This window comes from Coregonus clupeaformis, chromosome 14 (genome assembly GCF_020615455.1).
Source record: "Coregonus clupeaformis isolate EN_2021a chromosome 14, ASM2061545v1, whole genome shotgun sequence".
Taxonomy (NCBI): Eukaryota; Metazoa; Chordata; class Actinopteri; order Salmoniformes; family Salmonidae; genus Coregonus; species Coregonus clupeaformis.
The window spans coordinates 29,429,459-29,456,307 of NC_059205.1; the positions used below are offsets into that span (position 1 = coordinate 29,429,459).

General features: G+C 42.6%; 1 protein-coding gene across 18 annotated transcripts in view; it reads right to left on the reverse strand.

Moving 5' to 3' along the window:
• obscnb (obscurin, cytoskeletal calmodulin and titin-interacting RhoGEF b) overlaps positions 1–26,849 on the reverse strand; it is a 129,027-nt gene that overhangs the window by 66,966 nt on the left and 35,212 nt on the right. For 8 of the 18 annotated variants that reach the window (XM_045224779.1, XM_045224778.1, XM_045224784.1 and 5 more), the window contains 19 exons: positions 24,067–24,336; positions 23,843–23,955; positions 23,538–23,691; positions 18,870–19,031; positions 18,597–18,701; positions 17,481–17,747; positions 16,954–17,223; positions 16,500–16,766; positions 16,132–16,398; positions 15,748–16,014; positions 15,360–15,629; positions 14,873–15,142; positions 14,411–14,677; positions 10,632–10,898; positions 10,203–10,469; positions 9,386–9,652; positions 7,818–8,084; positions 7,001–7,267; positions 6,281–6,547 (listed from right to left, as the gene is read on the reverse strand). In XM_045224779.1, the coding sequence (XP_045080714.1) occupies positions 6,281–6,547; positions 7,001–7,267; positions 7,818–8,084; positions 9,386–9,652; positions 10,203–10,469; positions 10,632–10,898; positions 14,411–14,677; positions 14,873–15,142; positions 15,360–15,629; positions 15,748–16,014; positions 16,132–16,398; positions 16,500–16,766; positions 16,954–17,223; positions 17,481–17,747; positions 18,597–18,701; positions 18,870–19,031; positions 23,538–23,691; positions 23,843–23,955; positions 24,067–24,336 (4,551 nt within the window). Of the gene's footprint in view, positions 1–644; positions 732–4,088; positions 4,167–4,498; positions 4,577–5,065; positions 5,141–5,659; positions 5,732–6,280; positions 6,548–7,000; positions 7,268–7,817; positions 8,085–9,385; positions 9,653–10,202; positions 10,470–10,631; positions 10,899–14,410; positions 14,678–14,872; positions 15,143–15,359; positions 15,630–15,747; positions 16,015–16,131; positions 16,399–16,499; positions 16,767–16,953; positions 17,224–17,480; positions 17,748–18,596; positions 18,702–18,869; positions 19,032–23,537; positions 23,692–23,842; positions 23,956–24,066; positions 24,337–26,849 lie in introns of all 18 variants that reach the window. The other 10 variants (XM_045224793.1, XM_045224787.1, XM_045224795.1 and 7 more) reach the window with 7 other exon arrangements.

Genomic DNA, 26,849 nt, shown 5'->3' on the forward strand with positions numbered 1-26,849 from the left:
GGGCTGATCCCTCACCTTCCTCATGATCATTGATGCGCCACGAGGTGAGATCTTGCATGGAGCCCCAGACCGAGGGAGATTGACGTCATCTTGAACTTCTTCCATTTTCTAATAATTGCGCCAACAGTTGTTGCCTTCTCACCAAGCTGCTTGCCTATTGTCCTGTAGCCCATCCCAGCCTTGTGCAGGTCTACAATTTTATCCCTGATGTCCTTACACAGCTCTCTGGTCTTGGCCATTGTGGAGAGGTTGGAGTCTGTTTGATTGAGTGTGCGGACAGGTGTCTTTTATACAGGTAACGAGTTCAAACAGGTGCAGTTAATACAGGTAATGAGTGGAGAACAGGAGGGCTTCTTAAAGAAAAACTAACAGGTCTGTGAGAGCAGGAATTCTTACTGGTTGGTAGGTGATCAAATACTTATGTCATGCAATGAAATGCAAATTAATTACTTAAAAATCATACAATGTGATTTTTTGGATTTTTGTTTTAGATTCCGTCTCTCACAGTTGAAGTGTACCTATGATAAAAATTACAGACCTCTACATGCTTTGTAAGTAGGAAAACCTGCAAGATCGGCAGTGTATCAAATACATGTTCTCCCCACTGTATGAGCTCAACAAACATATAGTTTGTCTTTTCCTACCAGGGGCTTCTATTTCGGTCTTCTTTTCTACTGTCTCTTCCTTCTGGGGCTCCAGTTTGGGGACAGCAGTAGCAGCAGGCTTCACAGCTATGGCAAAATACCAAAATGACTACCGGTATATGATTTAACTTCATCATCTGTCTAGTAAGCAGAATGCTAAACCAAAAGCATGAGAGCATGAACATGAATTCCCAATTTCATACAACGGTCTTCAAAGAGAGAAACCAGTGACACAGACTGCCAATACATAGCCTACACTGCAAGTCAGGGACAAAGAGTAAACAGAATAAGTTTACTGGACACACTAACAGGACCACAGGATGAAGAAGAGACCCAAAAATTAGCCATACAATGCTAAAGCCACAATTGAGGTTTGGGAGTGGCAGGAGCAGCAGGCTTAGAGATTATGACAAAACACTAAAATGACTATATGCCCCCAAAATGTGCCCCACAATGCTAAAGCCATGAATGACGTTCACTTGAACAGATAGGCCAAAGAGCAGCAGTATTTGAATTGATGCGACAGACTACACACAGCTCATCTTTCCTACCAGGTCTTTCTACTGTTTTCATTTCTACCGTTCTTTTCTGTCACCTCCTTTTGGGGCTCCAATTTCAGGGTGGCAGGAAAAACAGGCTTAGAGACCATGACAAAACACCAAAATGACTACCAGTATATAATTGAACTTAATCAGTTTCTAGAAAGCAGATAACGCAATAAATCATGTGACAGTATAAATGTGAATTAAAATTATGTCATACAGTGGAGGCAGGTGGGAGGAGCTATAGTAGGACGGGCTCATTGTAATGCCTGGAATGGAATAAATGGAACAGATCAAACATATGGAAACCACATTTGTCTCTGTTCCAATAATTCCATTCCAGCCATTACAATAAGCCCATCCTCCTATTGCTCCTCCCACCAGTCTCCACTGACGACATATAACAAAACGTTTTTAAACAGACACACACCGCCATTCAAATCAGGGGAAAACAAATAAGACCAAGCAAAAACTTTTTGGAATATGTCAAGTAAGAAAACCCTTACTTGACACATACTAAGAGGATCACAAGATGAAGCACAGACCCCACAAATGAGCCACACAGTGACAAAGCCACAAACAATGTTCACTTGAACAGATAGGCCAACGAGCAGCAGTACCTATCTGACTGCAATTATCCACCAGATTCAAAAACACAATTACTTACAGCAACACCAGAATACAGTATTTACATTGCTGTGACAGACAATGCACAGGTATGAGCTCAACAGACAAGAGATACTTTTGGTCATGTAGTGTATGTGGAAACCTGCTCGTCGAACATCTCATTCCAAAATCATGGGCATTAATATAGAGTTGGTCCCCCCTTTGCTGCTATAACAGCCTCCACTCTTCTGGGAAGGCTTTCCACTAGATGTTGGAACATTGCTGTGGGGACTTGCTTCCATTCAGCCACAAGATCATTAGTGAGGTCGGGCACTGACGTTGGGCGATTAGGCCTGGCTCGCAGTTGGCTTTACAATTCATCCCAAAGGTGTTCGATGGGGTTGATGTCAGGGCTCTGTGCAGGCCAGTCAAGTTCTTCCATACCGATCTCGACAAAACATTTCTGTATGGACCTCGTTTGTGCATTGGGGCATTGTCATGCTGAAACAGGAAAGGGCCTTCCCCAAACTGTTGCCACAAAGTTGGAAGCACAGAATCATCTAGAATGTCATTGTATGCTGTAGCATCAAGATTTCCCTTCACTAAGGGGCCTATCCTGAACCATGAAAAAGAGCCCTACTCGGCCATGGAAACCCATTTCATGAAGCTCCCGACTAACAGTTATTGTGCTGACATTGCTTCCAGAGGCTGTTTGGAACTCGGAAGTGAGTGTTGCAATTGAGGACAAATGATTTTTACGAGCTACGCGCTTGAGCACTCGGTGCTCCTGTTCTGTGAGCTTGTGTGGCCTACCACTTCGCGGCTGAGTCGTTGTTGCTCCTAGAAGTTTCCACTTCACAATAACAGCCCTTACAGTTAACCGGGGCAGCTCTAGCAGGGCATAAATGTGACGAACTGACTTGTTGGAAGGTGGCATCCTATGACTGTGTCACGTCGAAAGTCACTGAGCTCTTCAGTAAGGTCATTCTACTGCCAATGTTTGTCTATGGAGATTGCATGGCGGTGTGCTCAATTTTATACACCTGTCAGCAACGGGTGAGGCTGAAATAGCCGAATCCACTAATTTGAAGGGGTGTCCACATACTTTTGTATATATAGTGAAGCTCATCTTTTTCTACAAGGGGCTTCTACCATGGTCTTCTTCTCTACTGTCTCCTTCTGAGGCTCAGTTTTGGGCATGGCAGGAGCAATAGGGCCGCAGACTATTACAAAACACCATAATAACTAAACAACTTTACTTCAACAAGTAACCAGAAATATATTTTTTTTACCATGGTTTTCAACTACTGTCTTTTCAACTGTCTCCTTCTGGGGTTCTGGTTTGGGGGCAGCAGGAACAGCAGGCTTCAAAGCAATGACTAAACACCATAATAACTCAATATTCTATAGCTAAACTCCAGAATGATCTCAACAGAGAGCATATCTCATCTTTTCCTATCATGGGCTTCTACTACTGTCTTCTTTTCAACTGTCGCCTTCTGGGGCTCTTTGGTCTCCTGTTGTTTGTGAATGACTGGAGGAGCTGGGGGTTGAAACATTTCACTTTAGATCCAACTCTGAGCTGAGTATGCTCACAAAAGGCAAGCCCACAAAGGGAAGCAGAGACTCCAAAATAAGGACAGGCCACTCTAAGCAAAGGTGACATTGTGCACAGACAATGTTTACATACATAAAAAAACATAGCAAGAAACACAATCTGTAGTATATATCTGTTTCTAAGACTGAGTTATAACCTGGTTAAGGGTTTATTCTTGACAGATAAAATAAACTAGATCTGGCTAATCAGAAGCAAACTACTATCATAGTCCCGCCCTATGCCCTTGATTGACAGAGGAGATGGAGCACATTCTGTAGAGATGAGGTATCTGAGGGAAACTTTGAATCTTCTCAAGACACTAGAAATATAAAATTACACCTGTAATTATGTCAATTTGTCAGCATCCTGCACACGTACATTTATATGGTGAGTTGCATATTGCAAAACTAATTTAGCTAGACCAAGTTCAGGTATCTAGCTATCTAGCTGGCTACAGATTGAGTAAATTGGTTTCATGCTAACATGCTAGGTAACAATTATATTTTGGTTGCTACATTTGGCAATGCCTAAAATTACCATTTTAATTTGTATGAGGTTAAGAAATGTAGTAAGAATATTTATGAAATGAAATGATTTTACACTACTGAAGATATTGCATTATTCTTCACATTTTCGATGTTCAACAAACTGCAGACAAAGCCCAGCTCAGCAGCCAACAGATGGGACATCCTTTCCTACCATGGGCTTCCACCACAGTCTTTGACTTCAGCTTCACAGGCTCTTCTTTGGGGACAACAGGAGGAGCAGCCTTTAGAACTACAGGTAATATGAAATATGAAATGAAAATCAACTGAAAATCAAAAATATAATTTTTAAGAGAAAAACATTTGACAGCACCATTAAAACCATAGCCTACAGCAACTTCAGTTCCACATTCCAAACCTTATAGCTTACTGTCTGCAAACACGATAACAGCCACACCATAATGCAATTTGCTAAATGTTTAAAACAATCACAGATTGAACTTTTATAAGAGATGTGATACAACAAATTGCTTCCAATTATGCTTATTAGCACAAAAAATACAGCAACAGTCACTGCCACAAACAACAACACGAAAAAAGGCAGATTCAGATTTCCAGATCTACCTTCTTGCTTTTTGGTCTCCTGTTCTGGGATGACTACAGGAGATGGTGGCTTTGGATCTGTGATAAAACAATATAGGTCTGAAACGTAACCACAATGCTATGATCAGTTGCAAAGCCGTAAGCAACATAATGACAGAGCCTCCATAACATGACAACAATGAAAGGACAGGAACCGACAGAGACGCAAAGTCATTTCCACTCAGATGATTCAAACTAGTCGGTATCCAGAATATGCGCAACAAATAAAGTAACTGAAAACCATCAGACAACATGGATGGAGCCTACATGAGCAACCATAAAGAACATAATAATGCCCACATGACTTGACACCTGACACATAGCCTGACAGCAACTGACAGATGAAAAGCTCTACAGAGAGAACGCCTCAGACCATTCAACAAGTCATCCAGAGTATGTACAACAAATAAAGCAGGAGAGGAAATCTTCCCTCATACAGTAAATGATTCAACAGTGGCACAAACTAACAGTAACAAAACACTTACAGACATACCATAAAGACAGAGGGCCAAACAGTACACCAAACTTGATCTCCTTGTCCTTCCCTACCTTCTTCCTTTTTGGCCTCCTCCTTCTGTGGCTCTTCCTGTTTGGGAGTTACTGGAGGAGCTGAAGGCTTCAGAGCTGCGATAAAACATCGAACTTAGAATACAAAACCTCATAACCAAACCTTTTATGACAAGATCGACCATAACAGAAAAACTGCCAACAGAGGGATATACCACACAAACTGCCAACAAAGGATGTACCCCACAAGTCTTAAATAAAGAGATTTCTTTAAAACCGTGAACAGCGGAAGTAACGGAACAAAGCCTTCAGAACATGTGGATTGACTGCAAAAAGAATACAGAGAGTAGCTTACAACACTGATCCAAACAAACAAATTATTTTTTTTGCACAACGACAAGCAACAGATGTGGTGAACACATGTGAAGAGACAAATCTTATTTCCTTTTTTAGCTCAATAAAGAGTGGCACAAACAAACCACAAGAAACTTAAAGCATAGTGACATGTGCACTCACTATAAAAGGACAATGAAGACTATCAACATCATCATCAGGACCAAGAAGCAAGACAAACTGCACATATGGCAAGTTAAAGCAGACAACCAAACCGTTCTCCATGTCCACTCCCCTCCCTACCTTCTTCCAGTTTGGTATCCTGCTTCGGAGGCTCTTGTTTGGGGGAGACTGGGGGAGCTGGGCGCTTCACAGCTATGATAAAACATCCAACTTTGAATGGCAAGGCAAACAATATAACTGCAAGTCTACTGAGAACACAGCTGGCGTAACATTCAGCCTTTGGGGCTATGATGGTGGAAAGCTTCACGCAACACGATGGGATTCAAGTTAACCCATATATCATCCCATCTGAATTGACCTTGAGGAAGAATATTTCCTTGTACATAGGGATAACAGTGTTTGTACTCAAAGTCACTTGCTCATTAAATGAAAGACAAATAATGTAATTGGAGTTCAAATATGAAACCCAACACAACTGTAGTTCAAATGCATCAAGCTGATATGTAGCATTTTCCTGATTATTTGTCCTTATTGTAGCGAAACGATATTTGCCTTCACCATTCCTCCATTTCAGAACACATATAAAATGACAGACAAACAGAAACAAATAATGAATTTGAAGACAGCATACAATACAGTACAACAAATGTTACACCTGTGAACGTAATATCATTTTAGTGATATTCAATGAAAATATATTAAGTGACAAAAGCACTTCTGAATGTATCAATTTTCTCTTACCCTTAATATTGAGACTGGCTGTAGTCTTCTGGTCTCCACACATACAGCTGTAGTCTCCACTGTCCTCTGGTACTACTTTGCTGATCAGGAGTTCACTCACAGATTCTTTCTGTTTCATCTGGTACTTTTCTCCAGACTTTAACACCTGTGTTCCCTTCCTCCATTCCACAGGGACCCCAGGTTTAGAGAGCTCACAGTGCAGGGTAACATTGCTCCCCTCCTCAGCCTCCTGGCTCTCCAGTTTATGTTTGAAGGTCACAAGTTGGGCTGTGGAACCATTAGTGGGTTAGTTGTGAATGAAAGTGTAAAAAAAACGAACAACTAAAATCACCATTGCATAGTCAATGGAACACCCACAAAGGAACAAGGAACAAAGCAATACAAATACAAACAAATTATAGAAACAACCAATCTGTAACACCATGACTCAAACCAATATACACAAAGACACACAGACAACACTGAAACAGACTACCCACAGACACCCAGAGACACAAACAAAAAGACAGACATAACATTACAGTTCCTTAAACATGACAAAGTCAACCAACAAATCAACATCATAATCAACAACTGCTGGACACCCATATATAAAAATAAAAATAAACATTCTGCTTGACAATACACTGAACTACCAGTAACAGGGCATCGCGGGGACGAAAGCACAACAGCTTTGCATATACAGTATGATAAATAGTTAATAACATGTCTTCCTCCTACCCTTAATCTTGAGACTGGCTGTAGTCTTCTGGTCTCCACACATACAGCTGTAGTCTCCACTGTCCTCTGGTACTACTTTGCTGATCAGGAGTTCACTCACAGATTCTTTCTGTTTGATCTGGTACTTTTCTCCAGACTTCAGCACCTGTGTTCCTTTCCTCCATTCCACAGGGACCCCAGGTTTAGAGAGCTCACAGTGCAGGGTAACACTGCCCCCCTCTTCAGCCTCCTGGTTCCCCAGCTTTTGTTTGAATGTAACAGGTTGGGCTGGGGATTCAAAATAAACCATATAAAATACATCAAAAAACAATAGGCCTAACCAATCATATGAGGCAATCAGACATGAGTGCATCCTCTAAAACCATGAGAATGGCACAGTTTAAAAAACAGGTACTTAAATAATGAACCCAAACACAGAAACAGAGACAGAATGATCACTAACAAAGACTAACAACATGATCAACACAATGAAAACACACAGACTACAAAGACACAAAGATCAACTGGACGGAGACAGATAACAAACAGAGACAGTCATGGACAAATGGCTGGGAATACTTCTAAGCTTAAGCACTGGATTTTCTGGCAATGCAGAACTTGCTGCTGACACTGAATCATAAAAACATACAAAATTAAACAAAGCCAAGATGACAACTACACCTACTCAACACAATCAAAGCCGTTATACCAAACCACCTTCTTAAAAATAATCTACTGAATCACACTTGAAACTTGATAATGGCACTGAAAAAGACAGTACAGAACAACTTCAGCGGAACATACAGTAGCTATTCAATGACAACAATCTGCCTCTTACCCTTAATATTGAGACTGGCTGTAGTCTTCAAGTCTCCACACATACAGCTGTAGTCTCCACTGTCCTCTGGTACTACTTTGCTGATCAGGAGTTCACTCACAGATTCTTTCTGTTTGATCTGGTACTTTTCTCCAGACTTCAGCACCTGTGTTCCCTTCCTCCATTCCACAGGGACCCCAGGTTTAGAAAGCTCACAGTGCAGGGTAACACTGCCCCCCTCCTTAGCCTCCTGGCTCTCCAGCTTGTGTTTGAACGTCACTGGTTGGGCTGAGGATTAAAACATTACCATATATTTTGATATAAAACAGAAAAATAATTTGACATGAGTGCAACTTCTAAACCAACTTCTAAAATCACAACAGCTGTGATGGAAACTGGTATTTTTTGTACAATTTTATAAATGCCAACATAATTTGTTCGTTCGACATGGTGGGATCATTTTGTGTCAGTAAAATGAATTATGTGAGAAATGGTGGTGGAAACGCCTATTTGCGCAAAAATTGATATAATAACCATCATATCGAAGTAAACTTGGAGTCAAGCGATGATATGGTGTGTGGTCCTTCCTCTTTGACTCAGGAAACCATGCCGTTTATTAGGCTACAGACGAAATAATTTATGATGAACTTCAAAGGGTGGTAAATGTGCATGGTGATCTTGATGCTACTTTCCAATAAATATTGAGGGTCTTATTCTGGTGAGATGATGATCGATGCCATTTGACAAATAAAAATATTCTCGCTCTTATCAATAATAATCTCAACAAGTAGACTAGCCTACCCGCACTGTATCTACCAGCTGTTGCTAGAGCGCACGTACCAAGACCAGAGCAGGCACATTTGCTATTTAACGCAACAGTTTTTGCAACAAAACTGTCGGTAGAGTTACAAATGCTATGGAAACACATTGAACTTTCGATTTTTATTCGGTATATGAAAACTTAAGCGAAAAAGTGACTTTTGTGTGCACTATGTCATCACGCACTAACTTTTATCCGCAACAAGTCCGTTTGGTGGAAATACACCACTGGTAGGAACATTAGCATATTTTCTTTATGCAGATTGTTTTATATTTGCATGAAAATCTGTCGGCAGTTGGATGGAAACCTAGCTAATGACATGGTTCAAGGCACAGGTAATCCAAACACAGAGACAAAGTGACCAAAATGAACAAAACTCTGAGACATGTAGGCAATATGTAAAGCTGGATATTTCCTGTTCTGCCAATATATGACCGTACTCAGGAGCAATTGTGCAGTCCAAAACATTTGACAAAACAGATCAAACAGAGTTAGATCAACAGAAAGACACACACAGATGGACAAATTGAAGACAGAGACAGACCACACGCAAAGACAAAACTGAACTGAAATAGAGACAAAACACAGACAGAGACAGACCATATGTAGGAACATACAGTACAAAGACAAATAAGACAAAATCATATTTCTGAGGAAAACAATATTGATTCCTAAAATTCTAATAATATGCATATGCCAATAATGATAATGACTCAAAAAAAAGTAAACAACATTTTTGTGCATACAGTAACAAGAAGTGTCACCCTACCCTTAATCTTGAGACTGGCTGTAGTCTTCTGGTCTCCACACATACAGCTGTAGTCTCCACTGTCCTCTGGTACTACTTTGCTGATCAGGAGTTCACTCACAGATTCTTTCTGCTTAATCTGGTATTTTTCTCCAGACTTCAGCACCTGTGTTCCCTTCCTCCATTCCACAGGGACCCTAGGTTTAGAGAGCTCACAGTGCAGGGTAACACTGCCCCCCTCTTCAGCCTCCTGGTTCCCCAGCTTTTGTTTGAATGTAACAGGTTGGGCTGGGGATTCAAAATAAAGCATATAAAATACATCAAAAAACAATAGGCCTAACCAATCATATGAGGCAATCAGACATGAGTGCATCCTCTAAAACCATGAGAATGGCACAGTTTAAAAAACAGGTACTTAAATAATGAACCCAAACACAGAAACAGAGACAGAATGATCACTAACAAAGACTTACAACATGATCAACACAATGAAAACACACAGACTACAAAGACACAAAGATCAACTGGACAGAGACAGATAACACACAGAGACAGTCATAGACAAATGCCTGGGAATACTTCTAAGCTTAAGCACTGGATTTTCAGGCAATGCAGAACTTGCTGCTGACACTGAATCACAAAAACATACAAAATTAAACAAAGCCAAGATGACAACTACACCTATTCAACACAATCAAAGCCATTATACCAAACCAACTTCTTAAAAATAATCTACTGAATCACACTTGAAACTTGATAATGGCACTGAAAAAGACAGTACAGAACAACTTCAGCGGAACATACAGTAGCTATTCAATGACAACAATCTGCCTCTTACCCTTAATATTGAGACTGGCTGTAGTCTTCAAGTCTCCACACATACAGCTGTAGTCTCCACTGTCCTCTGGTACTACTTTGCTGATCAGGAGTTCACTCACAGATTCTTTCTGCTTAATCTGGTACTTTTCTCCAGACTTCAGCACCTGTGTTCCCTTCCTCCATTCCACAGGGACCCCAGGTTTAGAAAGCTCACAGTGCAGGGTAACACTGCCCCCCTCCTTAGCCTCCTGGTTCTCCAGCTTGTGTTTGAAGGTCAAAGGTAACGCTAACAAACCATTGGATTAAATATGCAATTATATTGTATTTACAATAACTAAAAACATGTTTTCTACCAACACATGACATTACATATATCAATTTGAGTGACTGAGCCCCTGTAAACACAAACTTCCCAACATTCCCATTGACCAAGACTATGTATCCATACCATTGATGTTTATAGTCGCTGTGGTCTTCTGGTCTCCACACTCACAGGAGTACTCTCCACTGTCTTCAACCTTCAGATGTTTTATCTGAAGCTCGCAGGAGGCATCTTTTTGCTTTATCTCATATTTATCTCCAGCTTTGAGATTCTCAGTGCCTTTCTTCCACTGAACCTTGGCCCCAGGTTTGGATAACACAGAACAGAGAGTGACACTCTCCCCTTCCTTGGCCTGCTGGTTCATCAGCTTTTGTTTAAAGCTGGCAGGCAAGGCTATAAAAATAAGAACAGGCCCAAATTCATTAACAATCAGTCAAAACATTCTCTTTGAAATCTTCAGTTGTGATGGAAGTGGAAAAGCAGCAAAATGGTGGAGAACAATGGGTAATGGACGATGATAGTGATCCAGATGCTTTCATGCTGTCCTTTGGAACAGCATGAAAGATGATTCCAATGATTGGGTGGGTCAATGAAACAGATGACTTGTTAAATGAAGATAGTAATCAAACCAGTACATGAAATAAACAGCTGAACACCACCACAAAACAAAATGAAATCCTTCCAGTGCACAAAGGATAAGCAGCATACAGACAGAGGCATTTGTTGAGCTTTTGGCAGCACTTATGCAACAATGGCTTTGCATTGAGGTACTCATCTACACATTAACAATATTCAGAATAGTTTTCAGATAGGAATCATTTCTTAGTTTATGACCCTGCAGTATTTTCCAGGACACAATAGAAGCATACTCATTACCTTGGATGTAAAACCGAGCCTACATGCTAAAACATATTGCTCAATGCAAATAGTCCGGGTGGCCATTTGATTAATCGTTCAGCAGTCTTATGGCTGGGGGGGTAGAAGCTGTTAAGGAGCCTTTTGGACCTAGACTTGGCGCTCCGGTACCGCTTGCCGTGCAGTGGCAGAGAGAACAGTCTATGACTTGGGTGACTGGAGTCTTTGACAATTTTATGGGCCTTCCTCTGACACCGCCTAGTATATAAGTCCTGGATGGCAGGAAGCCTGGCCCCAGTGATGTACTGGGCCGTACGCACTACCCTCTGTAGTGCCTTATGGTCAGATGCTGAGCAGTTGCCATACCAGGCGGGGATGCAACCGGTCAAGATGCTCTTGATGGTGCAGCTGTATAACTTTTTGAGGATCTGGGGACCCATGCCAAATCTTTTCAGTCTCCTGAGGGGGAAAAGGCGTTGTCGTGCCCTCTTCAAGACTTCCTTGGTGTGTTTGGACCATGATAGTTTGTTGGTGATGTGGACACCAAGGAACTTGAAACTCTCGACCCGCTCCACTACAGCCTGGTCGATGTGAATGGGGGAGTGTTCAGCCCTCCTTTTCCTGTAGTCCATGATCAGCTCTTTTGTCTTGCTCACGTTGAGGGAGAGTTTTTTTTCCTGGCACCACATTGCCAGGTCAAGGACCTCCTCCCTATAGGCTGTCTCATCGTTGTCGGTGATCAGGCCTACCAGCGTTGTGTCGTCAGCAAACTTAATGATGGTGTTGGAGTCGTGCTTGGCCATGCAGTCATGGGTGAACAGGGAGTACAGGAGGGGACTAAGCACGCACCCCTGAAGGGCCCCCATGTTTAGGATCAGCATGGCATATGTGTTGTTGCCTACCCTTACCACCTGGGGGCGGCCCATCAGGAAGTCCAGGATCCAGTTGCAGAGGGAGGTGTTTAGTCCCAGGGTCCTTAGCTTAGTGATGAGCTTTGTGGGCACTATGGTGTTGAACGCTAAGCTGTAGTCAATGAACAGCATTCTCACATAGGTGTTCCTTTTGTCCACGTGGGAAAGGGCAGTGTGGAGTGCGATTGAGAATGTGTAATCTGTGGATCTGTTGGGGCGGTATGCGAATTGGATTGGGTCTAGGGTTTCCGGGATGAGGGTGTTGATATGAGCCATGACCAGCCTTTCAAAGCAATTCATGGCTACCGACGTGAGTGCTACGGGGCGGTATTCATTTAGGCAGGTTACCTTCGCTTTCTTGGACACAGGGACTATGGTAGTCTGCTTGAAACATGTAGGTATTACAGACTCGGTCAGGGAGAGGTTGAAAATGTCAGTGAAGACACTTGCCAGTTGGTCCGCGCATGCTCTGAGTACACGTCCTGGTAATCCGTCTGGCCCCGCAGCCTTGTGAATGTTGACCTGTTTAAAGGTCTTACTCACATCGGCTACGGCGAGCCTGATCCCACAGTCGTCCGGAACAGCTGGTGCTCTCATGCATGCTTCAGTGTTGCTTGTCTCGAACCGAGCATAAAAGGCATTTAGCCTGTCTGGTAGACTCGCGTCACTGGGCAGCTCGCGGCTGGGTTTCCCTTTGTAGTCCGTAATACGAATATGAATAATAGTCTGGCTACGAAAAATATAGATTAAATCTGGTGAGCTAATAAACTGGACATCTAAGAATCAGGGATGCCGCTCTACATGAAGTATCCATCCTTCAATAATCTAATCTTTCTCTCTTGACTCTGAGGACCCAAAGATGAGAGAATGATGAACAAGACCAACAAAGACCATTACGGAATGGTTGACTGCGATCTGATGGTATGAATGGTGCCACAGGTATCGAGGACACCAGCGGTGGTCACTAATGATATTGCATAAATTGTGCATTTCACAATGCACACTGCAACGACGAGTCTAGATGAATGTTAAAAGTCAAGCAAGTATCATTTCAATTTCAGAGAAACTAAAGAAGAGGGAAAATGCAGTGATGCACTTCCATCTCTGGTATCTACTACAGCTATAGATCTGCCATATATCTAGATAGGACAGGGGGACAGATGATTGTTATGAGGGTGCCCAGCTCCCTCTAGCCCCCATATAATTCGAACCATGGCCCCTGCCATGGGAGTTACCTTTGACCATTAGTGAAGTGTACGCTCTCTTATCCCCAATCACCACATAGACGGTGCCTGAGTCCATAGGTGTCAGCTCCCTCACGGTGAGAGAGTAGAAACCCCCCTCAGATACCTGGATCTCATTGAGGGGGCTGGGCTGCAGAGGGATTTGGTCTAGGCACCACTGCACCAGATAGGGAAGGTCCAGGGGGCTGACAAGGCACCTAAACGTGTCAGAGTCCCCCTTGAAACACTCAACGTCCTGGGGTGGCTCCACTATGAACACTGTCTGACCTGGATGAAACACATCTTAGACAATGACGGGAAGCACAGACAAGGGCACATGCTGTTCTGAGCATAATGTGTGTCTTGTCCAACAACCAGAATGGGATTAGACAGTAGGAAGGAATGATCTCCCAAATGTTAAAACATTTAGCATATAGTAAGGCAAAACAAAGGGACATGAATAATGCTCAGTCAAGTTGCATCGTATGAATGTTGTCTGTTCAAGAAGACAAGCAGGAGAGTCAATCTTAGATGTTACAATGTCAGCTCCAAGAGACCACAAACAAATTATGGCTCATATAACCTCTAGTATTATTCAAGTACCGATCATTAAAAGTTGTCAGAGGCAACCAAATTGCTCACAAGACATTTGAGGAAGCATCTAAATTCTCAACATGAATTCATAGCTCTGTGCCCTGCTATGCACAGCAGTCAACAGGTCAGCAAATCTTTAATTTACAGTGTCTGTAATTACTACATTAAAAATGTTATTAACATACAGTATGAATGTGCAAAACCATACAATAATTTCAGTCAAAGGTCATATCAATTCACTATAAATTGTTTGGTGATCTCATAGTAATTGAAAGCACTATATAAAAAAAATATCTATACTGTACATAGACCATAGTCTTACCTTTGACTGTCACCTTCCCCGTCATCTTGGCGGTGCCCACATCACAGGTGTAAGTGCCGCTGTCTTTCTCCTCCAGCTGTTTGATAGTGAGGGTGAGGACGGTCTCCTTCTGGCTCATCTCGTAGCGTCCCCCGGCCTTGAGCTCTACGCCTCCCTTGGACCAGGTGGGCTTGGAGGCAGGCTGGGCTGTCTCACACTGCAGGGTCACTGAGCCCTTCTCCTCCGCCTCGCTGTCCTTCAACTCCTTGATAAACTTGTGGACTGGCTCTGAGGAAAGGGACATTCAGGTAGGAGCACAGCAGAGACCATTGAGGTAGGAGAGGAAGCATTTTTTGTTATTTAACATTAAAAAGCAGTCACAGTTGAAAAGTGGTAGTTCATGGTCAATGATACCTGAATATCCAATAATCAACAACCGTTAAACAATTGAAGGTGTCTGTGAAGGGAACTTGTCAGACTTACCTTTGATCTCCAGCTTGGCCTTGGTAGTGGCCCCTCCGATGACCTCACAACTATATTCCCCAGAGTCCTGAACAGTGACACTGTGGATGGTCAACTTTATGACCCTCTCCTCTTTACTGATCTCATACTTCTCACTCTTCCTGATGTCCTTCCCATCCTTGGCCCACTGGACGTTGGCCCTGGTCTGTGTGACCTCACAGGTGAACACAGCATCCTCCCCTGAGACTACACTAATGCTCTGCAGCTCCCGTGATACAGATTGGGCTTTGCCTGGAACAAAGGACAATTATAGTTCCTCAATTTCCTGGCTCAATTTCCTTTCAATTACAGCAACAAACAAACTAAGAAATGTGTTAATTTTCTCCCAATGGTCTACATACCCAACTTTGCGATAACCTCAGGGATCAGTTGAATAAAGTCTCAAAACTATGAACGCTAAAACCCATGCAGATTGATGTAAGAACCTCAACTGGTACAGACGTCTGACCTTCAACAGCTAAGGTAGTCTTGGAGATCAGGTTCTTGATGCTGAAGACCACCTCACCAGCATCGGCTGGCGTCACATCCTTGATAACCAGCATGTACTTGCGACCTGTACTGGAGACCTGGAAGCGTCCTCCGTTAGCCACGGTCTGGCCATTCAAGGTCCAGGAACACTCGTCAGTGCTTTCCCGTGACAGAATACACTGAAAGCTACATGTCTCTCCCTCCATCGCCTCCATGGACTTCAACTGCTTGGTGATACCTATGCTTAGGTCTACATAAAGGGTGGAGAGAGGAGTTTTTGTTTCAAAGACGTGATGACACAATTGCTGTAGAGGCTTCAGCACACTATACTCATTTGTTTGCAAGTTATGCAGCTTCATCATACACACCTCTCACAGTGACCTTTGACTTGGAAAGCTCAGTTCCCAGGTCGCAGCTGTACTCCCCTGCATCTTCCTTGTTAACATCCTTGATGATCAGACCCAGGGACTTGCCTGTGTGCAGGACCTCATACTTAGACCCAGTGGTCAGCATCGTACCATCTTTCCTCCAGGTGGGGGAGACCCTGGGCTTGGAGGCCTCACACGCCAGGGTGATCATACCTTTCACCTCTCCCACCACGTCATCCAGAGACTTGAGGAACACTGCACGCTTCTCTGGAGGAATGCAAATGGAGAGCACAACCACCAGTCAAAGATGTATAACATATTCTTTAGTCCCACTTCTACACTACAGTATTTTCACTTGGACCAAATTAGCTCATGAGTCCTTACCTTTGACTTTTAGGGTCACAGCCTCCTTGATTTCCCTGACCTTGAAGGTGATGGTGCCCCCATCCTCAGGTGCCAGGTTCTTGAGTGTGAGCGTGTGCACTTTGCCCATGTGTGTGATGGTGTTGACCTCGTTGGAGAAGAGTGTTTTTTCATTGAGCAGCCATTGCACCTCCTCATCAGTGTAGTTGATCTCACAGGTGAACACTGCATCACTGTCCTCATCCACCTCTGCGTCCACCAGGTGTTTGGTGATCTCCACTTTCCGAACTGCAATAACCCACAGCACACATCTCATTTGAACCATCAATGCTCAGCAAAGGAATCAGCATTGAAGTCAAATCAACACCAAAAAGCGATACAAAACGTACCCTCTACAGTGAGAGTGGCTTTGGTCTCGGCAGCAGCCGACTGACAGCGGTACTCCCCAGTGTCTTCCCCAGTCAGCTTCTGGATAGTCAGCTGAGCCCGCACAGCGTCCTGTTTCAGGTTGTACTTGTCTGAAGCAGCCAGGAGGGTTTGGCCTTTGAACCAGCTCACCTCTTTGGGTGTGGCGGAGAACTTGCAGCTCAGAGTGGCTGAGCCCTTCTCCTTGGCTGTCATATCTTTAATGGTCTCTACCACCTCAAGAGGGCGCTCTGTAGTTGAGAGAATAAGAAGAACAAACAGCTCTGATCATAGGCAAGTCATATAGCATGCTCCTAACCCACTTCTGGGTTTAATCTGGTTGTAATAACGTCATTTCAACCAGCTATACCCACTGAGAACATGGTAGTCTGACATAACCATTTGGTTCCATGCTCTGTGTATGGAGAAGCCTCTGACCTTTGACAGTGAGCTGGGCCACAGACTTGCTCTTGCCAGCCATGAACTGGACAGGTCCCGTCATGGAGGCCTTGGTCTTCTTGAAGGTGAGGCGGTGCATGGTGCCCTCCTTCTCCATCTCCACGTCATCGCTCTCCTGCACGGCCACACCATTCAGAGTCCACTTGGGGGGCTTGACTGAGTCGATGTTGATCTCCACCTCGAAGAAGGCGGCGAAGGGCTCGGTCACTTCCACGGCACTTAGCTCTCGTACGATGCTGATGACCTGCTCTAGAGGGACCACGGATACAGAGGGTTTAGGTCATACTTAAGGTAAAATCACTCTTAATTACACTTTAGGGATCTGTTAAGAGTGCGATTTCCATTCACTCATTGACTTGTAGTCCTGTGTCCTGAAGTATTGATACGTGCTAAAAGAGATTCGTAAGTGTATTTTTATAAAGCCACATCATACTTTATAAAAATACACTTCATAGAAAATTCTTACATGTTTACAATAGACAATGTCCTGGTTTTCCTCCTGTTACCTTCCACAAGAAGTTTACAGGATGTCTTGTCATCGATGGCGTCACAGATGTAAGTATCCTCATCGTCCGAGCACACGTCGTTTATGGTGAGTTTGCAGTATATACCCTCACTGCTGATCTCGTGCTTCTTGCTGGGCTTGATCTCCTTCTTGTTCTTGTACCACTTGACCTTGGCGCTGGCCCGGGACACTTGGCATTCCAAGAACCCACGGTGTGTATGCAAGGCTAACTTATCCCTGAGCTTCTTCACAAACTGGACAGGGAGCTCTACAGTAACAATAACAACCATATCAATACAAGGAAGCCATACTTAGCAGTACCACAGAAGCATATCAAAACACTATCATACATCAAAGCAGTAAACAGCACTAAACTAACAGTCTACAGGGAACAGAAAGTACTCAACAGGGGTCAGCACGCCAAAGAAAACAACTCCACATCTCCCTGTGCAATTCACATCCACAGGCTCCCCCAAGGAACAGTGATTTCTCATGTGCTGTCTTCCATCAACTCCAACATCCTGAGGGGCTCGGATAGCCACTGCATGACCTTCTTATTCCTGGCCTGGTACAGAGGGATCGCCATAAACAACACGAGAGCAAGCTCCCGAGGGTGGTCAGGTCACCCTAGGATCTGGGTTCTGTGGTTCAGGTTTCCAGAGGATGTTAAGCATCCGTACGTCAAAGAAAGACAGCACCATGGATTCCCGGAGAAACCTCTACAAATTGTTAAGGATGTAGCCTTCTGGCCAGGGATTCAAAAGACAAAAATTCCAGTCTAAAAGAGGCCAATGCAGTATCATCCCCACAGACGTTTGGCTGCTGAACCAAAATAAACCTCAGGAAAACAACACAGAGGACAGACTGACTGACTGCCTGAGCAATTGACTAACTGGATCAGTTGACATCATCTTTTTCAGATTGGAGTTATGGATATAGAACTGCATTCACCATTGACATGTTTAATGAGTGCTAGTTAATTCTTTGAATTTGTTATGTACAGTATATTGTGATGTGCTGACCTGAACATGTTATTCTATCCTATGGTGCATAGCATATCGTGCCGTAAATACCATGCTATAGGGAATGCATGCTGGAAATAGACTTGTTTCTTTACCTTTCACTGTCAGTTTGGCTGTTGAAGAGGCCTTTTCAGCTGTGAATTTAATCTCAGCCATGTCTTCTAGTGTCACCGACTTAAACAGCAGCACATAGATTTTACCTTTAATTGAAAGAAGGCAACTTATAAGAACAGTACTGAATGTTAAAACAATGAAATAGTAAATTAGCCCTAATTGATCAATGATAATAATTCAAAACCTGTGTATTACTAAAATTGACATTTAAACATATATTTGGAAAGTATGGCAAATGTGTGTATTCTCCTCACCCTCTTGTCTCATCTTGATGTTGTCACCGACTTTGAGTTTGGTGTCGCCTTTGAACCACTGGCAGTCCACTTCATCATGAGAGATCTCACAGAAGAACGAAGCGCTCTCCTTCTCCATCACCTCCACGTCCTCAAGCTTCTTCACTATCTTAATGTCTCGGGCTGTGGAGCGAGAAGCACAAGAGACAATAAAAAGAGACATTAGAAAGTCTTCAACACATCTAATGCTGAATGGAATATGGCCTGTTCTTTTACATTGATTTATAGCTATGTACAGTGGGGTCTGAAATGATTGACACCCTTGTTAAAGATTAGCAGAAATGACTGTATAAAATAAATAATTCAAATAATGCGCTATATTGTAGGCTGAAGAAAATTGGGAGATTATATTATTTTATACTAATACAATTACTCAGACAAAGAGATTTTGTTTAACAAGTAAAATATTTGTTTTCGCAAAAAGGTAGGGGTCAAAATTATTGACATCCCTGTTTTCAATTCCTTTCAATACCTCACCTTGCAAGGATAACAGCACTGAGCCTTTTTATGAGTTGAAGAACACATTGTATTTGTATTTATTAGGGATCCCCATTAGCTGCTGTCCAAACACATGAAGGTACTTACATCACACATAAAACAAAAGATAAAACAATACATCATATAACATTATTTCACCACTAAATATCTACAATACAAAATGTAAAATACCACCATACACCAATATTACAATGTACGTGTGTGTAGAGTGAGTGTGCTAGCTTGTGTGTGCGTATGCGTGTGTCTGTACCTGTGTGTGTCTCTTCACAGTTTCCGCTGTTCCATAAGGTGTATTTGTATCTGTTTTTTAATCTGATACTACTGCTTGCATCAGTTACCTGATGTGGAATAGAGTTCTATGTAGTACTGTGTGCCTCCCATAGTCTGTTCTGGACTTGAGGATTGTGAAGAGACCTCTGTTGACATGTCTTGTGGGGTATGCATGGGTGTCCAAGCTGTGTGCTAGTAGTTTAAACAGACAGCTCGGTGCATTCAGCTTGTCAACACTTATTGCAAAAACAAGTAGAGACAAAGTTAATCTCTCCTCCACTTTGAGCCATGAGAGATTGATATGCATATTATTAATGTTAGCTCTCCATGTACATCTTAGGGCCAGCCGTGCTGCCTTGTTCTGAGCCAATTGTAATTTTCCTGTCCCTCTTTGTGGCACCTGACCACACAACTGAACAGTAGTCCAGGTGCGACAAAACTATGGCCTATAGGACCTGCCTTGTTGATAGTGTTGTTAAGAAGGCAGAGCAGCGCTTTATTATGGACAGACTTCTCCCCATCTTAGCTATTGTTGTACCAATATGTTTTGACCATGACAGTTTACAATCCAGGGTTACTCCAAGCAGTTTAGTCACCTCACCTTGCTCAATTTCCACATTATTCATTACAAGATTTAGTTGAGTTTTAGGGTTTAGTGAATGATTTGTCCCAAATACAATGCTTTTAGTTTTTGAAATATTTATTCCATACTTATTCCTTGCCACCCATTCTGAAACTAACTGCAGCTGTAATTTCAGTCGCTGTAGTAGCTGACGTGTATAGTGTTGAGTCATCCGCATAATAAAAATTGAAAAAAGTAAGGGGCCTAGACAGCTGCCCTGGGGAATTCCTTATTCTACCTGGATTATGTTGGAGAGGCTTCCATTAAAGAACACCCTCTGTGTTCTGTTAGACAGGTAACTCTTTATCCACAATATAGCAGGGGATGTAAATCCATAACACATACGTTTTTCCAGCAGCAGGCTATGATCGATAATGTCAAAAGCTGCACTGAAGTCTAACAAAATACCTCCCACAATCATTTTATCACCAATTTCTCTCAACCAATCATCAGTAATTTGTGTAAGTGCTGTGCTTGTTGGACGTCCTTCCCTATAAGCGTGCTGAAAGTCTGTTGTCAATTTGTTTACTGTAAAATAGCATTGTATCTGGTCAAACACCATTTTTTCCAAAAGCTTACTAAGGGTTGGTAACAGGCTGATTGGTCGGCTATTTGAACCAGTAAAGGGGGCTTCACTATTCTTGGGTAGCGGAATGACTTTTGCATCCCTCCAGGCCTGAGGGCACACACTTTCTAGTAGGCTTAGATTGAAGATATGGCAAATAGGAGTGGCAATAACGTCCGCTATGATCCTCAGTAATTTTCCATCCAAGTTGTCAGACCTCGGTGGCTTGTCATTGTTGATAGACAATAATTTTTTAACCTCTTCCACACTCACTTTACAGAATTCATAATTTGGTCAGTTATACTTGGATGTGTAGTGTCATCGTTTGTTGCTGGCATGCCATGCCTAAGTTTGCTAATCTTGCCAATTAAAAAATAATTAAAGTAGTTGGCAATGTCAGATGGTTTTGTGATGAATGAGCCATCTGATTCAATGAATGATGGAGCGGAGTTTGCCTTTTGGCCAACATTTCATTTAAGGCGTTCCAAAGCTTTTTACTATCATTCATCTTTGTTTCATAGTATAGTTTCTTCTTCTTTGTATTCAGTTTAGTCACATGATTTCTCAATTGTAATGGATTGTAGACCATTCCTACATACAGAATCCTTCGAGATCCTTGATATCTTTATTTTGCGCTTATGAACTGCCCTCTTCAATTAAAACCACAGGTTTTCAATGGGTTTAAAGTCCGGAGACTGAATATTAGCATTTTGCAACCCATACAAAAACCTGTGGTTTGAATTGAAGAGGGCAGTCCAATAGCGCAGACTAAGGATATCAAGGATCTGGAAGGATTCTATATGGAGGAATGGTCTAAGATCCCTGTCAATGTGTTCTCCAACTCATAACACATTTGTAGAAAAAGCCTCAATGCCGTAAGACTTTTAAGCAGGTCAACATTCACAAGGCCGCAGGGCCAGATGGATTACCAGGACGTGTACTCCGAGCATGCGCTGACCAACTGGCAAGTGTCTTCAATGACATTTTCAACATGTCCCTGACTGAGTCTGTAATACCAACATGTTTCAAGCAGACCACCATAGTCCCTGTGCGCAAGAACACTAAGATAACCTTCCTAAATGACTACCAACCCGTAGCACTCACATCTGTAGCCACGAAGTGCCTTGAAAGGCTGGTCATGGCTCACATCAACACCATTATCCCAGAAACCCTAGACCCACTCCAATTTGCATACCGCCCCAACATATCCACAGATGATGCAATCTCTATTGCACTCCACACTGCCCTTTCCCACCTGAACAAGAGGAACACCTACATGAGAATGCTATTCATTGACTACAGCTCAGCATTCAACACCATAGTGCCCTCAAAGCTCATCACTAAGCTAAGGACCCTGGGACTAAACACCTCCCTCTGCAACTACATCCTGGACTTCCTGACGGGCCGCCACCAGGTGGTAAGGGTAAGTAACAACACATCTGCCACGCTGATCCTCAACACGGGGGCCCTTCAGAGGTGCGTGCTCAGTCCCCTCCTGTACTCCCTGTTCACCCATGACTGCAAGGCCAGGCACGACTCCAACACCATCATTACGTTTTCCGACGACACAACAGTTGTAGGCCTGATCACCAACAATGATGAGACAGCCTATAGGGAGGAGGTCAGAGACCTGGCCGTGTAGTGCCAGGAAAACAACCTCTCTCTCAATGGAATCAAGACAAAGGAGCTGATCGTGGAATACAGTAAAAGAAATGTGTCAAAGACTCCAGTCACCCTAGTCATAGACTCTTCTCTCTGCTACCGCACGGCAAGCGGTACCGGAATGCCAAGTCTAGGTCCAAAAGGCTTCTTAACAGCTTCTACCCCCAAGCCATAAGACTCCTGAACATCTAATCATGGCTACCCGGACTATTTGCATTGCCCATTCCCCCCACCCCACCCCACCCCACCCCACCCCCACTTTTACGCTGCTGCTACTCTGTTTATTATCCATACATAGTCACTTTAACTCTACCCACATGTACATATTACCTCAATTACCTCGACTAACCAGTGCCCCCGCACATTGACTCTGTACCGGTACCCCCTGTATATAGCCTCCCTACTGTTATTTTATTTTACTGCTGCTTTTTAATTATTTGCCTTTTTTTTAATTTACTTAACACTTTTTTAATTTTCTTAAAACTGCAGTGTTGGTTAAGGTCTTGTAAGTAAGCATTTCACTGTAAGGTCTACACCTGTAGTATTCGGCGCATGTGGCAAATACAATTTGATTTGATTTGATTCTCGCAAGGTGAGGTATTGACAGTTATTGAAAACTAGGGTGTCAATAATTTTGAGATTTTTTAAAAATCACTTGTTAAACAAAATCTATTTCTCTGAGCAATTGTATTAGTATAAAATAATATAATTTCCCAATTGTTTTGAGCATGCAATATAGCTTAATATTTGAATTATTTATTTTATACAGTCATTTTCACTCATCTTTATCAAGGGTGTCAATAAGATCGGACCCCACTGTATCTGGTTAGAAGGAGGTCTGTTATTATTAAAGTGAGACATGCACTATTTTTAACTACCTGTACAACAAAGTACTGTACAACTATCATTGACAAGCCTATAAAATCAATGGATTTTACTACACAATCAGTATCATTGGATTGCATAATATAGAGTGTATTGTATCATATGAATAACATGTGGGGACTCATACCATGAACAGTGAGTTTAGCTGATGTGTTGTCATCAGACGTTTGGCAGACATATGTGCCCTCATCCTCTTGGGAACATTTGTGGATTAGCAGGCTTCGTTTGCAGCCCTGGGAGTAGATGCGAAAGTTCTTTCCTGGTTTTAGTTCCATGTCACCCTAAGGAACAGTGGTCTTTTAGTAAAAATGATTTATTCACTTTGTATACACAATTATGACAAAGCAAATTGCTGACATTGAACACTTTCTCGCTTTTCATGACTGGATATTCGTCTAGAGTTCTATGATTTACTGGAATATGTTTTCTCACCTTGAACCACTTGACCTCAGCATTAGCTCTGGACACCTCACACTCAAGCGTAGCCTTCTCCTTCTCTGGGGCTTTGACATCCTCCATGAGTTTAGAGATCATAGCAGCAGGTTCTATAAGAACCACAACACCAATAAGCACAACATTCAAATAACAGGTGCCACCTCAGTTAGCACTCAACTCGATTAATGGTTTACTGTTCGTCGAAAATGGATATAACCTACCTGTAACAATGAGCTTGGCAGAAGTTTTGACCCCCTCTGCTTGGAAGGCAATAGTTCCTGCGTCCTCCATCTTGATTTGGGATAGTGTCAGGGCGTGTTTCTTTCCCAGGGCTGTGATGCGGCAGTTGGACCCTGCCTTGAACTTGACCCTGTCCCTGGTCCAGGAGCCCTCCACGTCAGCCTGGCTGAGCTCCACCTCAAGGGTCACTGTCTCCTTCTCATGGGCCTTGACCTCCGGCAGCAGGTCCTTCACCACCTCAATCTTCTTCACTGTGAAATACAGACAGAGGGAATGTTTAGGTGTGTTGGAATATGCATAACATTATAGATTATACAGCATCATCAGTAAGTGTCCTGTGCATCTCTTCATGGCACTGAAACTGTAGATATAAGTAGTCTGAGTATCTGTGTGGGGATCAACTGTTCTATCAAACTGCATGTAATATTAGAGGTCCTCTGTGGTCCTCTGTAGCTCAATTGGTAGAGCATGGTGCTTGTAACGCCAGGGTAGTGGGTTCGATCCCCGGGACCACCTATATGCTAAATGGCATATTATTATTATTAGAGAATACTGTCTGTGGCTTACTATACTAAATAGGGGCTATTTACTGTATACAGTGCCATCAGGAAGTATTCACGCCCCTTGACTTTCTCCACATTTTGTTGTGGGATTAAAATTGATTTAATTGTCAACAATCTACACAAAATACTATGTAATGTCAAAGTGGAAGAAAAATTATAACATTTGTAAAAAGATAATAATAATGATTAGATAAGTATTCAACCCCCAGAGTCAATACATGTTAATCAATCAAATGTATTTATAAAGCCCTTTTTACAACAGCAGATGTCACAAAGAGCTTTTACAGAAACCCAGCCTAAAACCCCAAAAAGCAAGCAATGCAGATGTAGAAGCACGGTGGCTAGGAAAAACTAGAAAGGCAGGAACCTAGGAAGAAACCTAGAGAGGAAGCAGGCTCTGAGGGGTGACCAGTCCTCTTATGGCTGTGCCGGGTGGAGATTATAAGAGTACATGGCCATTAAGGCCAGATCGTTCTTCAAGATGTTCAAACGTTCATAGATGACCAGCAGGGTCAAACAATAATCACAGTGGTTGTAGCGGGTGCAACAGGTCAGCACCTCAGGAGTGAATGTCAGTTAGATTTTCATAGCCAAGCATTCAGGGGTCGAGACAGCAGGTGCGGTAGAGAGGGAGAGAGAGGGGAAAGGAGAGCTAGAGAGAGGGAGAGAGAGGGTCGAAAACAGCAGGTCTGGGACAAGGTAGCACGTCCGGTGAACAGGTCAGGGTTCCATAGCCGCAGGCAGAACAGTTGAAACTGGAGCAGCAGCACGACAATGTAGCACGTCCGGTGATGTTAGAATCATCTTTGGCAGTGGTTACAGCTGTGAGTCTTTCTAGGTAAGTCTCTAAGAGCGTTCCACACATGGTGTGAATTATGGGGGAGCCCTGAATGAGACGTTAGCTCCCCTAAATGCAACAAAAGTCAGACTTTGGGGGGGGTTGGGGGGGGTCTCTAAATAATGCAATTTAACCATTCTCCTATTTCTTTAAAATGCAGTGGTAAATACAGTATGTTTTACAGTGGTAAATATGAAAATAAAATCTTCCAATTAAACAAACACCCCCACCTCTCTGTCATGGTTTAAACCATTTATTTCTATGTGGCAGCGCTGTCGGTCTCAGCTGAACACCTTTACGCATAGATTTTCCTTTGTACGTCATCATTTTTCGCATTTGTTTGCCATGCGTCCTTGATAAAAAATTGCCTATACCTTCATTCCAATGCATTAGCTGTATCCGTTGATATATCAATGTTTGCTTTTGTCAGTCAGCTGTTCAGAGCGCTCATTGCTTTGTTTTTGAGGTGCGTGCGGGTACAGGTGTTTTCCGTGCCATACGTGGCCAGAAGTAGTAGACCATTTATTTAGCTTTATTACTTTCTATCAATATTTGTTTTCTTTACTGGATGACCTTATGCTGGAATTGTTTTGGAGTGGATGAACATGTCTACTTTTTGAAGTGATTTGTTTGACAATCAGATGAAAATGTAATGACTGGTTGTGTTCATGCCACATTAAAAGGTAATAAAAAAAATATTATGTATTTATTATTAGGCCCTTTATTATTAGGCCCTCATTAGAGAGACCCCCCCATTTGGCCATTATTATTTTCAAAATTCTTCAAGCTCTGTCAAATTCGTTGATGATCATTGCTAGACAACCATTTTCAGGTCTTGCAATAGATTATCATGCAGATTTAAGTCAAAACTGTAACTCGGCCACTCAGGAACATTCTCTGTCTTCTTGGTAAGCATCTCCAGTGTAGGCCTTGTGTCCTGCTGAAAGGTGAATTCATCTCCCAGTGTCTGGTGGAAAGCAGACTCAACCAGGTCTTCTAGGATTTTGCCTGTGCTTAGCTCAATTCCGTTGATTTTTTATCCTGAAAAACTCCCCAGTCCTTAACGATTACAAGCATATGATGCAGCCACCACTATGCTTGAAAATATGGAGAGTGGTACTCAATAATATGTTGTTCTGGATTTCCCCCAAACATAAATCTTTGTATTCAGGACAAAAAGTCAATTGCTTTGGCACATTTTTTGCATTATTACTACAGTGCCTTGTTGCAAACAGGATGCATATTTTGGAATATTTTTACTCAGTACAGGCTTCCTTCTTTTCACTCTGTCAATTAGTACAGTAACTACAATGTTGTTGATCCATCATCAGTTTTTTCCTATCACAGCCATTAAACTCTAACT